Source organism: Lutra lutra, chromosome 2 (genome assembly GCF_902655055.1).
Source record: "Lutra lutra chromosome 2, mLutLut1.2, whole genome shotgun sequence".
In the NCBI taxonomy this organism is placed as follows: Eukaryota; Metazoa; Chordata; class Mammalia; order Carnivora; family Mustelidae; genus Lutra; species Lutra lutra.
The window spans coordinates 89,981,326-89,997,466 of record NC_062279.1 but is presented as its reverse complement, the minus strand read 5'-3'; the positions used below and the strand labels follow the sequence as shown (position 1 = coordinate 89,997,466).

Sequence of the window (16,141 nt, the reverse complement as noted above, 5' to 3'; positions counted from 1 at the left end):
GTCAATTAGATTCAAGGTGGTCGATTTTAATGTAATAAGAATAACCTTATTAAATCATCGATTAAATTTTGATTCTCTCCATAAAGAAAAAAGGGGACTCTTTTTCAGATTGGTGTTAATTTTTTAAGCATTTCTAAGTGTACACTATGCGAATGAAGTCCTTTCCCAGGAGTCTGGTAAGAGGTCCTGGTTGTCATAAAGCTGCTTCCTTGTCTGTTTTCATAAAGGGCTTTAGCAAGAATGTAACAAAACTCCCATCATCCAACAATCTTTGATTCAGGACATCAACCCACTATCTAAGACTTCCTGGACTTGGAAGTAAATGGTTTCTAAGACTTGTCCTGGCTAAGGCTTGACTCCCCTGTCCTCGCAGAGGATGCAGGGACATACTAAAAGAAGAGAGGAAGAAGAAAGAGATGAGTCTGCAGTAAGTTTCCTGTAGAGTACAAGACCGGTGATTACCGAAGATTTGGAAGACGTTATGAATTAGAATGAAGGAACCCACACGCATGGGAACAACAAACACATCCAGATCCAAAAGAGTGGACTTATAAGTAGGTAAGTAAATAAATAAGTTAATTAATTAATTAATTAAATCCATAAAAGCAATATTAGGAGATAATTATTTGTATTTCCTCAATGTTAAACTTTGAACGTCATTTTGCTAAAAATAATTCCTACATTAGACTTTATGTTGATGGATGTAAAAAATAGTGACAGTATATTTATCGGGAAATCTAATAAAAAATTCTTTCACTTGGTTTTTTGCTATCTGGCAGACTGCCCCGTGCATCTCATAGTGAAAAAGGTTCATGGTGACAATGACCTGGCCAATTAGGTTAATGCTGAATTTTCATTGGTGTTTGCCAGAGGAGAGAAGAGAGCTTTATCAAATTCTCAACTGAAACTGAGAACAGAGAGCTTCTGAATGAATCCCTCTGATGCACATACAATTCCTTTCAATTATGGTTTGGACAGGTCAAATATTTTCACACCTTTTCCTTTAGTAGGAGGAAACGTTCTACTTACAGATGCACATGACTATGAGGAAAAGGAGGTACGTGGTCAGCTCCCGTAAAACACTTTTAAGATACTTCTCTCTGTTAGTGCTGCTTTCTTCCATGAGTCTTGTTCCCCAGAGACCTTTAAAAGAGTAATAAAAAGTATGAATGACAAAGAGGAAACATAAAATAAATAGTATCACCTTTAAGGGGGATTCTCCTGTATTTTTTTTTTAATAGGCATTCTTCACCTTTTTTTTTTTTTTTAAGATTTTATTTATTTACCTGAGAGAGAGAGAGAGCATGAGAGGGGAGAGGGTCAGAGGGAGAAGCAGACTCCCTGCTGAGCAGGGAGCCTGATGTGGGACTCGATCCCAGGACTCCAGGATCATGATCCGAGCTAAAGGCAGTTGCTTAATCAACTGAGCCACCCAGGTGACCCTGTTTTTTTTTTTTTTTTTTAAGCAGGAGTGCCTTTTAAGAATACATCAGCCTCTACTGTCCCCCCAGATGCATCAAATACAAGACGACAATCTGATCATTGTCTAAATGCCCCATCCCATCAGAAAATGTCTTAGTAAAAATTTATAAAGAGAAGAGGAAATAAGGGCCCCTCAGGAGAATGTATTAAATAATTGTGCACAGACACATGTGCTCTTCCTGGGTGGGGAGGACACAACCTGGCAATTATCCTCTCCCTAAACCTAGTTAGGACATGCGTAACTCTATGACACAAGACACCTTTTGGATCACCCCTGATGAAAAGAAAGCCTGGCTGGAGCATCATTTCACTATGGAAATATCCACCAAACTTCTAGCACACTGGCCCCAAATTTTGCTAATCTGTAACCCTCTTTCTCCTTTAAGAAACTCAATGCTGACCGACTACTCTCAACCTGCATATCTTAACAGATTTGAAAAATGCTAAATAACATATCATCTTTAAGTTAAAAGGAGCAATCATCTGATTTCTCTCTCTTTGGAGAAAGAAGAAAATCAGCAACCATGTTCCATATTTTAGCGGATGGAAAAAGTGCTGGGCTGGCTGAGCGGGGATGACATAACCCTCTGTGAGTGAGCTTGCTGGAGGCCGTTACCGCAGTTTTGGACTCACTCAGCAGACAGACATGGTGGCCATCCAAAACCCCCATTAATGAACAGTGCGGTAAAATCACATTGTGGCTACTTGGAAGAGCCTTAGCGTTTGCCAAAAAGGACAAACCTCAATCCTTTCGGTTAGATTAATTTGGCTGTGAATGGCAGCCAGCCTGGCCCTGGTTTTCTGCCTCACGTGTTTAGTCCACAGACTTTAACTCCATCCATCATTGAAACTCACACAGCTACTTAAGCCACCAACAAGCCACACAGAGGACAGGGAAAAATGGCATCAAGCCTTTTACTTCCCGGAAATGACTCCATCACCAGTGTTTATGTATTTTTAAAGTCTAATAATAATACATTAATTCTCCTCCTAAATTTCAGTATTCCGTGTCCTTTTCTTTTTTTCTCCGAAATTTCCTTTAGGAAAAACAGCAACTGAAATCAAAGACACTGTGTTACGCATCACAGGTTTCAGCACACGGAAAGTGGAGCAGGACTTATGACCATGTTTGCTTCTGCCAAGATCTGGTAGTTGTCAGGGAATTACTCACTCAGAAGAAATGCAGCAAGCAGAATGTTTGTTCGCTGAAACTCTATCATATTTAAAAATTATTACAAATTTAGACAACATGGAAAATTACAACTCAGAATAGCATAGAGGCAGCCAAACATTAGGCTCAGTAGCCCTGGACACAATCACACTATTTCTTTGGTTATATTTCTTTTGGAGACCAGGCCTAAAATATATACATAAGTGGAGATTACTAGTCTTTTTATCATCAGGAAAGATTGTTGTCTTGCCTCAGTCAGTGATTTCACTCTTTCCCATGGTTTGTAAACAATTATGCACTAAGGAATGGTCATGGTTCTTAATATTTACAAACGGTACTGCTTGACCTATAAGCAGAAAAACCAAACTCTCATCAAATTTTATTTAAGTAAATGTGCAATGGTCTACTGCAATTTAATTCAAGCCCTCAAATGAAACATTTCAAATAAAAAGAAACAAAGTCCCCTAATTTATATTTTTATGTATTATACTTTATGCATTTCATTGACTTTCTAAATTAGTCTATCCACTTCCTCAACTATTTATCACTTTCAAAATTTCATCCAGTTTCTGCACTGGGTGCGTATAAAGGGTCTGTCTTAGGACATGGGGACCTCTTTACATTCTGATGAGTGAGAAGTGGCTGTGTTCACAAATAGAAAAAAATTGCTGTCCTATGGCTAACTACTTCCCATGTTTAGCAGAGCTGACAGACTGAGAACGGTTAAAGACAGAGTTCTTGTCCCAAGTGTCAGCGTTCTTCAAAATCAACTGCTGTCTTTTCCCACAACTGTCCTCACCCTGGAGGGAGAACATGGCCAGCATTTAAGGCACTCACTCACACTTAGTACATAAAGTGTCCCCGGCTGTTAGGGAGAACATGGTATGAGGGGGACACCAGACAATATCCAGCTTCTCTCGTGTTTAAGAAGGTGCTGGTCAATGCCACAACCCAAAGTTGGAGTACGTCATCTCAACAGTGTGTATTCCCCTAGGCAGTGGTACTTATGCATATGAACACAGGGGAACTCTGAGATAGATCATTCAAAACACGAAAGATGTCTCAAACATAAATAATTGCGAAAAAACAGCCATTTTTGCAACTGTCTTATTCACCTACTTCCCAAAGTGTTATTTCTGCAATACATAACAAATATCACAGAGAGAATGACATAATGATGTCCTATGTATCTCTCACTCAGCTTCAACAATTATCAACTGAACACCTGCATTCATCGAAACCCTCACTCACTTCTTCCCAATTTTGAAACTAATTCCAGCTATCGTATGACTTCATCTTGAATATTTCAGTTCCATGGTTAAAAGATTCTGTGGACCATTTGCCTCATACTAACCCTGTCCCTTCTGATGGACACTAAAGCCCCATGACTCATTGATCACGATAGGGTGCAATGTGGAATTTCGGAGTCAGTTGCGTTCAACTGCGGGATGGGTCACGTATGAACTGGGGGACCTTATCAAACATCATAAGCCTCCATTTCCTCAGCTGAAGATGGGATAAAAGTATCTCCTTGTGGGGTTGCTCTGGGAATTAGAAATATTATGTGTAAATTGCATAAAGTACTTGAAAGAGGCCTGTCTATGTCTCCAGAAACAGGCGCAACTCTGAAAAATATCCTACTTTCTGACACCTAGTTGGCCTAAATTTCAGAACAGTGTAAACACCCAAATCCGAATGAACCTCGATTTCACTGTGAACAGCCTAACCAAATTCTCACTGCATTTCTATCATGAAAGGAGTCTGGTTTTTTGTGCCCAGACACATGGGGGCCTTGTTGAGGAAGACAAACACAGTCTTTCCAAGTATTTATTTGAACTGCAGGCCCAACTTTAAAAAAGGGAAGTGACCTTTTTCCTACTATTGGCCCATTTAATATAGAATATTCGGTTGCTACCTTATATGTTATTGACTCCCAAATCTTCAGTTCTCAGTCGGTCCTCTCCTGAGGTACAGACAGGCAGATGCCACAGCTAACAGCCAGTTCTACCTGCATATTCCACAGACAGCTTGTACTCGTATGCCCCACACTGAGAGTTTTTTCTTTGTCTAGAAACCTACTTGCCCTTATGGGTTAATGGTACCAAGCCGGAAACACGGGTTTCATCTGAGAAGAGGCCCTTTTCTTAACCCTCATATGGAGCTGGTCCACAATTCTGACGCCTTCTGTCTGTCTCCAGTCCAGCTTCCCTCTATCCCAGCCCACACACCTTGGTTGCAGTCGTTGTTACCCCCCGTCTCTTCGTTAGCCCTCTCCTGACCTATTCACCCACTAGCCAGCACTATGCACTTCACTCCATTCTCCACATTCTTGCTAGAATCATCTTCAGATGGACATGTGACCCTTATCAGCCCTCTTCCTGAAGTCTCTATGAGCTCTAACTTTTTAGAGGGAAAAACTTAGCAATAAGCTCAAGGTTTGCCTCATCTTACCTCTACTACTTTTCCCTCCTTAAATTCCCCCCTCACTTCAAGATGTTAACTCAAGTTTCATTTCCTCTGACCTCCTCCCATAGAGTTGGTCCTCTCTTCTTTGGGTCCCTCCCAACCCTGGGACCCCACATTGCAATTATTTACTTACACCTGTTTTCCCTCCTAAGCTGAGCTTCTTGAAAGCTGGGACCTTGTCTTATTGATCTTTGTATCCCCAGTATCCATCACAAAGGAAAATCTCACAAATGTTTATTGACTGAACAAATTCTATTACTAGCATAACCGTACCACATACCCCACGGTAGCAACACTCCCTCAAAAAAATCCCCACAGCTACAGAAATACAAAATCTTGTTTGTTCAAAATTATAGTGCAAATAAAAAAAAAGGAAGAAGTGATGGAGCGAGGTTTGGGTTTAAAACAAAGGGAAACTCACAACAGCCAAAAGGTGGAAAGAACCCATGTGTTCATCAACTGATGATGGATAAAGCTTGAAAAATTATGCTAAGTGAAATAAGCCAGATGGTAAAGGACAAATACTGTATGATTCCACTAATACAATGTACCTAGATTAGAAAAATTCAGAGACAGAAAGTAGAATAGAGGTTGCCAGGAGCAGGGCAATGTGGTAATGGGTAGAGCTTCTGTTTGACATGATGAAAAAGTTCTGGAAATGGGCAGTGATGATACAACATAGTGACTAGGAGAGGAGGTATCTATTTGTTATAGCAGCTTACCCACCCTACCAATTCGCTGATACTTGAGGATTTCTCCAGGAAAACAAAACCCCAAGCACAGACATTTAAAATAATGGGAGATGACTTTACCAAGTTGATACATCCATAGAACATATTCAATTCTGGAAATTCAGATAATTTGATTACTCATGTAAAGTGTCAAATTTTATTTTTGCACTAAGAAGAGGGTACTAAGGAAAAAGTAAAGAAGATTACTGGGGCTACCTTTTAAGTTTGGGGGCAGTCTTTACATCCTTCAGCCATCCTTCACTTTCTTTGGTCCGGACCTTCACTACTTCTTCACTGACTGCCTACATGGTCTTCCTGCCTCTCTGCCTCTCTGCGTCCCTGTGCAAGCTTTTCTGCATAGCACACTGCCTACTGATATCCTCTATTTCTGCATGTTTCTGGTCTTGTTAACAACTTGCAACTGCTTCCTAATATTTAGGGATAAAATCTCAGTTCCTTGGTTGGACATAGTGTTTCCCACAACCCTGCCTCAAACATATCTTCTTTACCATCTTACTCCTGCTAAGAAGATAGATTGAATTATTATACCAAGAGCAAAAAGGACCCTTTGTTGTCTATCTCGGATTCATGTCATTAAAGAACATCACAGAGTATGCTGAAGCCAGAAAAGACTTTGGAGATGAGGTTATGAGGAACCAAGGCCCAGGAAATAAGTGAGTTGTATAAAGTCAAGGAGGAAGGCAGGAGACCTCCAGGGAAGCTCCTGACCACTCCAAGCTTGAGTAATCTTGAGTAATTGCAAGTTACTTGCTGTTCTAATCCTAGGGTACTATTTACACAATGCATGTAAGATTTTTGTCATTGGTATCCCATGAGGGAAAAAAAATCACAACTCATTGATGGTTATTTATTTTACTTTACTTGGTTTCTGTCCATAGGAAAATGGTGATGGTGCTGTTTTAGTTGTGTTTTGTTTTTTTTTTTTTTGGTGGTGGGCGGAGCACCTAGTACAGTACTACAGTGCTAATTTCATAGTAGGTGCTAATTATTCAATGAATGTCACTTATTTAATAAGCGATAAGTATATGTTTAATTTTTAATATATTTAATAAAATAAAATTTATTCTAATATTTTCTAAGATTAACATTTTCCTGTGTCTTCCCCTACTAATTACAGCATTGATAAGGTTCAACTAGAAGTTCACTATAAGCTTCTATGCTGTAAATTTTTTGAAAAAAAATTTTTGAAGAACTACACTTATAAACTCATATAAAGATATAGATTTCATTTCATTACATTCCATTATTGAATTTATTCAAAAAAGGTTAAAGGATTATTATACTTATTCACTAACTTGTAAAAAACTTCTCTTACTGCAGTGAATATTTTTTAAAGCACATTTAAAACAACGTAAAATAATAATTTGGTTGCATAATTTTGAACCTTAAAAAGCATAAGGGTTTTTTACTAACTTATTCACAAAGGTTGTTCAAAAAGGACCTTTTGTTCTCCACCATGCCATGAATCAAATTTACAGCATAAACACTTATATAAAATACAAAAGTATACACTATTAAAAATTTATCATTTAATTTATAATGATGAAGCACTCACATGTCAGACATGCTATGCATTTCACATGTTTCATCTCATTTAATTCTTCCCACTCAGGAACAAAGTATCATGATTCTCTCTTTTTAAGAAAAGCAAAAATTGGGGATCAGAGAGATTAAGCAATTTGCTCAAGGTCATAGGGCCAATGTGTGGTAGAACTGGAATTTGGGTGTAGGGCTGACTTGGTCTTAATCACATTGCTATAAAAACACCTGGATTTTTTTTTTGTACAAGATTTGCAAAACTGACAGGGAAGAGTAGGGAAGGGAAATTTTCAAAAGAACTGAGAATGGAAACTCTTAAAAGTGGAGATTAAAATAATTTGAATGTGAGAGCAAATGCAACTCTTTTCCAAGGATGTCTCTGACAAAACCTTGCAACACAAGATCATCTCTGCTCCTGGAAAATCTGTGTCCTTTAAATAGGCACTGGCAAATTTGAAAATTCCTTGCCTGCCTTTGGAAAGTTGGGTGCACTGAACTCTGACACATGTACACACAGCTGGTATCTGGTGACTTCACTGTTTTGTTGGAATTTCAAAGAACGTTAAGTTAGCTATTTAAAAACACACTACGGAGTGTTTAAACAATGTTACTTTTTCTTTGCAATTGTTTTAGAAAAATACCTGATTAGAAATGGCTAAATAACTGTTTACAAAGACATTATTTTATTCTATTTGTGGTGTTCTAAACAGCTCACTCTCCCCAAAAGAACGACACACATCACCAAAACAACATCAGTGACAAGTCACTGACACTTCTCCCACAACTTGGATAACAGTACAGATACCCTTTCCAGAATGGAATGCGGGGTAAGAGGGCATCCAGACCAGCGGAAGACCCGATATACAGGTGCAACCACCTTCAGTTGTATTAGAATATTCTTCCTTTTTTCCCCTACAAGAAAAAATAAAAAATCTTCAGAGGCACCCTTTCATTTTAATACGGCTTTCACTGATATGCAGAGGTAAAAATATGCTGACCCATGTTCTTCTGTTAGAAGGAGGTATCCCATAAATTTGCACAAACAAGGGCGCAGTGGAATTCCGCCACGGGTACCGGAAGTAGAGCGCGAGTAGCAGAGGTAGGGACGCGGGGACGCGAGAGCGATGCGAGGTGGAGCCCTGAGAAGCTGCCACAGCGGGCGATGGCTCTGGCCGGCGCCCGCGGCTCCGGTTTGTGCATCAGCCGCTGCGGGTCGCGCTCTTACCTCGCAGCCCGCGAACCAGCCTCTCGGCCCAGGCCACTCGGGGCGGCTGCCCGTCCAGGGGGAGGTGACGATGCAGCGGGTCCCCGCCGCCGGCCGGGCTGGGACTCGGCGGGCCCTGGTCCTCTCGCCTACGGCGCCTCCCGCTCGGGTGGCCAGGGTCGTGGTAACCCCCCAGTCCCCGGCCCCGGGCGCCCACGGAGCTCACGGCGGAGGAGGCGGCCGACCTCCGGCTGCCCGGGCGCCACTCCACGTCCATCTCCACCACCATTCCTCCTTCCTCTCCTTCCACCTCCTCTTCCTCCTCTTCCTCCTCGGCCTCGAAGCCCGGGTTGTCACGGCTCCACGCCTGCCGTGAGCACGACGAGAGCGGAGGAGAGGGGGAGGCTGAGGCTCCGGCCGGGGGGTCCCGCGCGGCCGCCTGCCGGATACGCTCCATCTCGATCTCCAGGCCCCTCTGTTCGCGGAGGCCGCCCGGAGCCGTGAGGCCGGCGCCCACGGCCGCGCCGCCCGCCATCAGCCGGCCGGGGCCTGCAGCTCGGGATGCGGGCGGCCGCTTCGGGTCCCCGGGCTGCTGCGGCTGCACGCGGCTCGAGTTCACCATCGCGGTCACTGGCGTCCGGCGCGCCTTCGCCCCGCGCCGCAGTCGGCGCAGCCCGCCGCAGGAGCCATGTTCTTTTCTTCCCGGGGCCCGCCGCCGCCTGCTCCCCGCCCCCGACTCCCCGCAGTCCCGCGTCCCTCGCCCGCCCCCTCGGCCCGCCTCCCCCTCGCCTCGCCTCGCCTCGCCCAGCCGCTGGGGCGCGCTGCCGCGGGAGGTGCGAGGAAGCCGCCCCTGAGGACCGCGCGGTGGGCTAGCGGCGCCCGGGCTCGCGTCCCAAGTGGAGCAGAGGCGCGGGTACGGGCGCCCCCGTTCCGTTCGGGTGCAGGGGCTCCGGCAGGAGGGGTTCGCTGCCCCGCCCGTTCGCGTGCGGGGAAGGGGCTTCTGGTGCTGTCACTGCCTGCGGGACCCTGACATAATGCTTGTTAACCGCCAGGCTCTTCTGCCTCGACTTCCCAAAGTGCAGGGAGAGCGAGAAAACCATTTTGTGGGATGGTGTGTACTAGCGAAATCCAGCCTGCGCTGGTTTGCCGCAGGGGCAGAGAAATCTTAACTTCATTTAAGAACTACCAACAGGCTGCTAATGCTGCCTTGCTTGGCCTTTGGCGGCCCCCTTGTCCCCACTTCTGCCGCTTTTTGGATGGCTTTTTCAACGTCTGGTCGGCTCCTCTCACCAGACACTGTGGGGACCCTAAGGATTCCGTCCTGGAGCCTTCAGATCGCGGGTGCTCTGAGCTGGAGCTCATCCACGGCCTCCGCCTGCTGCCGGCTCAGGCTCTGGCTTCGGAGGCACAGTCCCTCGTCAGCCCCGGGGCCAGAACTTTATTCCCACTCGCGGAGCGCGTCCGACTGGAGGTTCTGCAGTTGTGTCAGACTTAACCTATCGCAAATTAAATCTCTGTTCCCTTCCTCTTTTAAGTCTGCCTCACCTCCTGTGCCCCCAGTTGAAATTTGAGGCAGGCTGTCGTCCTTCTCAAGCTAGGCTTCTCCGTGATACCCTCATCTGTCTGCTCGTCTCCTACATCTCTTCTCCCCAAATCTTGTTACTTCTGCCCCCACAAATCTCTCTGATAGAATTGTTGTTTCTCATGCCTGTTGTCAGTGTTTTCGTCCAAGGCCGTTGGTGTATGTTTGTTTTATTCCTCATTGGAACAACAAACCTATCAGTTCCACCTCCATTCGCCACTTTCAATATCCCCAGCGTTCCCAAATTGTATTCAGAACCAAAACTGCTCCTGTCACATTGATGCTTGGATACTTCTGGGGGCTCCTGACAGCTTAATAGATAAAATTTAGTTTCCTTAGGTCTGCTTAGTAAATTTTCTTCATCCGCCCTTGTATTTATTGGTTTGCTACGGCTGCCATGATGAAGTACTCCAGACTGGGTAGCTTAAACAACAGAATTCATTTTTTCACAATTTTACAGGGCGAAAGTGTGAGATCAAGATGTTTGCAGAATTGGCTTCTCCTGAGGTCTCTCTTCTTGCCTTGTAGATGGTGGTTTTCCCACTAGTGTCTTCACATGGTGATCACTTTTAGGGGTCAATGTCCTAATCTCATCTCATAAGGACACGAGACACATTGGATTCAGGCCTATTCTAATTGCCTCACTTTAACTTAATTACCCAGAAAAAAAAAAGATAAAAAACCCCAACCCTGTCTCCAAATACAGTCACATTCTGAGTTGTTGGGGATTAGGACGCCAACGTAGGAATTTTTGAGGGGGACACAATTCAGCCCATCACGGCCCCCTGCTCTGCTTTTCTAGCATTGGTTCCTGTCTTATATGTACATCAGAGCAGCATCCTTTGTTGCTTCCCTATGTGCTCATAACAGGCTGATTTTATTCAGGTAATCACGGCCACCTATCATCAGTTCTGCAGTTTATTTATTTACTTATCGGTGTCCTTTGCCTAACTTTGAGCTTTTTTAAAGACAGGTCTTGTTTATCCTAACCTACTACCTCAGCCCAAATTCCACTTAGAATTCTTTATTAATTAAAGCTCTCAAACATCTGTTGTCTTTATGTCTGTCAGTTCCTTACAAATTTACTGTCTCTTTGTCTAAAAAATATGAAAACTGCCTGCTTCAGTCATTTGTTTAGGCCCCAATTTCATTATTAGCCCTCTGTGTGCACATAATAAAATTTTAGGGTTCCCCCCCTTATTAATCTGTCCCATGTAAATTTTAATTCTAAGTTCAGCTGGAAGACCTTGAAGTGTAGAGGAACAACTTCCCTTCCCTACAGTACTAAATTATATTCTCTTATCTGTTGTTATTTAGACTTAGGGTATGTATCTCGCCAATGACATATCTCCCTGCAGTTATGTCCCAAGAGTGTTTTATCCTGCATATTCTATTAAAATGATAATGTTACTTACTATGCATAGCAAAAGCACAGAACTTGAACCCAATAAATAAATAGTAATTGAATTAATTCTATTATTGTTTTTCCACTCAGTATTTTTTTTCCCTGTATCTCTAGACTATAGCCTTGCTAGCAAAAAAAAAAAAAAAAAAAAAAGTAAGAACAAAAAAGAAATGGATAAACTCAGGAGTAATTTGCTGTGTTCTCAACCTTGAACTGTGGAAAATCAAAACATCCTTGGGAAACAAATATCACAAAACTGAAAACAGCATTTGAACAGTGACTTAAGAATGGTTTCACGTGGGGGATGTCTGGGTGGCTCAGTAGGTCAAACATCCATCTTCAGCTCAGGTGATGATCTCTGGGTCCTGGGCTCCAGCCCCGAGTTAGGTTCTCTGCTTGGCAGGGAGTCTGCTTCTCTCTCTGCCTCTGCACCTCCTCCCTGCTTGTGCTCCCACTCTCTCTCTCAAATAAAAAAATCAGATCTTAAAAAAAAAAAAGTTTCCTGGGGGCATAAGCTATTCCAAGGCCCCTTACACCTCAGAGGAGAAATGGTGGCATGTGAAGGTTAGAAAGGCCTCTACACGAGGGGCACCGGTGCGGCTCAGTGGGTTAAGCCTCTGCCTTCAGCTCAGGTCATGATCTCAGGGTCCTGGGATTGAGCCCCGCATTGAGCCCCGCATTGAGCCCCACGTCGGGCTCTCTGCTTGGCAGGGAGCCTTGTTTCCCTTCCTCTCCCTCTGCCTACTTGTGATCTCTGTTTGTCAAATGAATAAATAAAATCTTAAAAAAAAAAAAAAAAAAGAAAGAAAAAGAAAGGCCTCTATGTGAAGAATTAGGAAACCCCAGTTGTTTGTTTTTTTTAAGATTTTATTTATTTGACAGAGATCTGAGAGGCAGAGAGGCAGGCAGGGGGGCGGGTAGCAGGCTCCCTGCTGAGCAGAGAGCCCAGTGCAGGACTGGATCCCAGGACCCTGAGATCAAGGGCCTGAGCTGAAGGCAGAGGCTTAGCCCACTGAGCCATCCAGGCACCCAGAAAACCCCAGTCTTAACCAAAGGTGTAATGGTGTGACTGAAAATGATGATGCCTGACTAGGTTCACACAGTCTCTCAACAATTGCCAAAAAGGATTGGGCTTTTGGCCTGCTGAACTGATTGCTTTCTTTCATAGTGTTGTGCCCCAGCACATAGCAGGTGTTCAGGAACTATTTGTTGTAGGATCCTCTGGGTTAGGCAGGGAGTGTCTGGCCTTAAGACGCTCATAATCCAGTTGTGACAAAAACCAAAAGCCACAGAAGTTATTGTAATAGATGAAAATATTTACCATAATTAAGACAGAGGAGCATGGGGTACCTGGGTGGCTCAGTCAGTTAAGCATCTTCATTCCAGCTCAGGTTATGATCTCAGAGTTTTTTCTACGGGTTTCTTAGCTTTAAAGATCCTATCTGGTGATAAGGATATCTTTGTACTTCTTAGTACAGGAAGGATGCCTTTCATATGGGAAACTGATTTCTTGCTGGAGGGAGTTGGAGGCAGTTATAAGTATACTTACACCAAACTGTTCCTTAAGTAACTTTGATTTAAAATAATCAGTATGCTTAAAGTGCACTTTTTGGGGTGGCTTGCCCTTGGGCCCTATGGTATCAAGTCAGTTTGAAGACTTTCAACACAGGAAGAGGTTGAGGAGAGAGACTACTCAGGCTGGCATGGGAGGGGAAGGTAGGGCTAAATCACAGAAGGCCTGAGATGCATGTTAAAGAGTATAGCCTTTATTTAATAATAATAATAATAATAATAATAATAATAATAATGTACCTTCTTTTATAGTGTCAATGATTTAAAACAAAATCTGAAACATTCTTTTTAAGACTACACCATTGTCTCCAAAAGAATTTGGACTCACCAAAAATGTATCCACACATACATAATTCAGAATTAAATGTATGCTTGCCCAAAATTTTAATTACAAATCTTCACAAGCTATGTGATTTTTAAAAACTTCAGAGAAGTACTTGTGTAACAACGTGGATAGTATTTAATGCACCACATCCTAAATTTTACATTCCAAGAATTTCACTACCACTTCCAATCTTAGTTTTCATAAACCCATCACCAGCCGTGCAATGTATTTCCTGTTCAAGTACCTAGTCATCTTTCTGGCTTCCTAATGTTCTCTCTTGTGCTTTTACCTTGGCATGTTTTCCTCCTTCAGAGCACCTCGCTTTTCCTCAAGTAGGCCTTGAAGCTGTAAATTTCTCTCCCTTCCCACAGAATTCCTTCCTTTGATATTCATCTTATTATTCCTATTTCTCATAGGAAGTAGTCTCTTATTAAATAAATGAGAGGCACAAACTCATATTTTCCTTCACCTGGTTACCATAATCCTGTGGCCATATTGCAAGTTTCGATAATCTACAGGGCCTGAAATACTGTGTGGGATAGATAACATAGCTGGATGCTATTTAGTTTTATTTCAACTGTGTGAGAAGTTCTTCTGGAACAAGCTACACAAACCCCAGCCCTTTGTCTCAGTGCCATGGTGGATACTCTGACAAACCCTTCAAAAGGCAACTTAAAAATTGTCCAGTCTGATTTAATACGTATTCTCCACGCTTCTGGCTTCTGCATTATTAAACTTGCCTGTTTGTTTCCTGTTTTGCTTTTATTTTCCCATGCGAACAGATGAAGCAGACACAAGCAGAAGGACCCATCAGTCCTGCAGATTCCACCTTCCAAACGAAATCCAAAAGGACTCTCTGGCTTGTGTGGTGTTGCTTAGCAACCCACCCAAACAAACATGTTTCCCTCTCATTTTTTTCCCAGTCCTTATTTATTCAAGAACATTGTAAAATAAATTTTTACCACTTGACATCTGAAATCATTAGAAAAAAATTTGGTGTTTTGGGCTTTATAAGAACTGCTAACCATACTAAAATTTTTACTTGTTTTTATTTCTCAATTTACTACACTAATAATGCAAGACCAGGATTTGTGATATTCTACCTTATGTCTAGAATTTGGTTTGGATGTGTCCCTGCCTCTGTGGGAGTTACCCTGGCACCGTTGTTGGCTGGCACTGTGATTTTGATGACCTAACCTCTGTATCTCAGTTTCCTTCTGTGAATAATGTGGTTAGATATCTACCTTACAAATTCCCACAGGATTTTTGCTGAACACATAATGAGGGAATATTAACAAATTCATCAAACACTTACAGAGTGTCCACTAGACACCAGGTTCCATGTTGGATTCCAGTGGGGCAAGGATAAGACATAATTCCTACCTGAAAGGGGATCAATTCGGAAATGCCTGGAAACATTGTTATATCACCCCCAAGCCCTTTTCTACACCTCCTAAAGACTTGGAATCTTTCTAGACTTGGACATCATCTTCTTTTGAAAAGTTACGTAGCCACAACCCTGGCCCCTAGCTTGAATTTACTTGCCTCTCCTGCCTGTCAAATTTTATCACAACATTTATCTTTTTTTTTTAAGATTTATTTATTTATCTGAGAGAGGGAGTTTGAGTGAGTGGGAGGAGGGGCAGTGGGAGAGAATCTTCCAGCAGACTCCCCACTGAGCGTGAAGCCTGATGAGGGGCTCGATCTCAGGATCCATGAGATCATGACCTGAACCAAAAGCAAGAGTCAGATGCTTAACCAACTAAGCTACCCAGGCATCCCAACATTTATCATTTCATATTAAAAATATCTGTTAACAGAATTATCCTCCTGAGTAGAATGTAAGGCAGAGAACTTGGTTTATTTGGTTTGTTGTGTTATAGTTCGGTAGCCATTCTCCTTTCTTACCAACACAAAAATGAGATTTTTGTGGGGAACGACCCTCCCCTGTTCTGAGTCCCTGTGTGCCTCAGATGTGGCTGACACCACCACTAGTTCCCAAGTGATGAGTGTGGAACTCAGGGATGGCCAACCAGAGCATCACGAACACTTGGCGCCTGGAAATGGTATTTACAAACAGGCATGGGCTCTGGTTCTGTTCAGTGGAAATCAGGACAGAACTTTTTTTCAAGTTGTGGAAAAGAAAAGTGTTTCTTCCTGCTAGATTTAGAGTCAAAGGATGTAAGTCTAGACAAGCTGGCAGCCAAAACGTTGATGCTCAGGGGTAAAATGGAGCCAACAATATATATATACACGCACACAAAAATGAGTATAATGTGAGGACTGGAAGAATACCAAAATTGATCTAGTGGTAATGTTTGGGTGGCCATGCTATTCAAGAACATTGTGAAATACATTTTTATCATTTGACATCTCCTGGTTTTGTCAATCGCAGATGTGATATATATCATCTATATCTTTATTTAAGTTTAAAAGAATTTTGAACAATGCAGGGCCAAGAACAGAGTGCTTTGAAATACTGTTCTTACTAACTCAAGTTTATTCACTAATTCCATTTGGATGTAGATGTTCAAAAATTTTGAATCCAACTGTATTTTCACAAGCCCAGATTTTTCAAAAGAATGTCAGATTTCTTTTCAAATGCCTTCTGATGCTTATAGCATTAAACTTACAGCATCCCTT

At 42.6% G+C, this 16,141-nt stretch overlaps 1 protein-coding gene across 1 annotated transcript in view; it reads right to left on the bottom strand.

Moving 5' to 3' along the window:
• The window catches only part of PKD2 (polycystin 2, transient receptor potential cation channel), a 63,345-nt gene extending 53,993 nt beyond the window's left edge, over nt 1–9,352 (bottom strand). Inside the window, exons 1-2 of the mRNA XM_047717939.1 lie at nt 8,636–9,352; nt 1,030–1,143 (exon numbers count right to left, since the gene is read on the bottom strand). Of these exons, the coding sequence (XP_047573895.1) occupies nt 1,030–1,143; nt 8,636–9,236 (715 nt within the window). The 5' untranslated portion in view covers nt 9,237–9,352. The remainder of the gene's footprint in view (nt 1–1,029; nt 1,144–8,635) is intronic.
• Between the last annotated feature and the right edge of the window lie 6,789 nt (nt 9,353–16,141).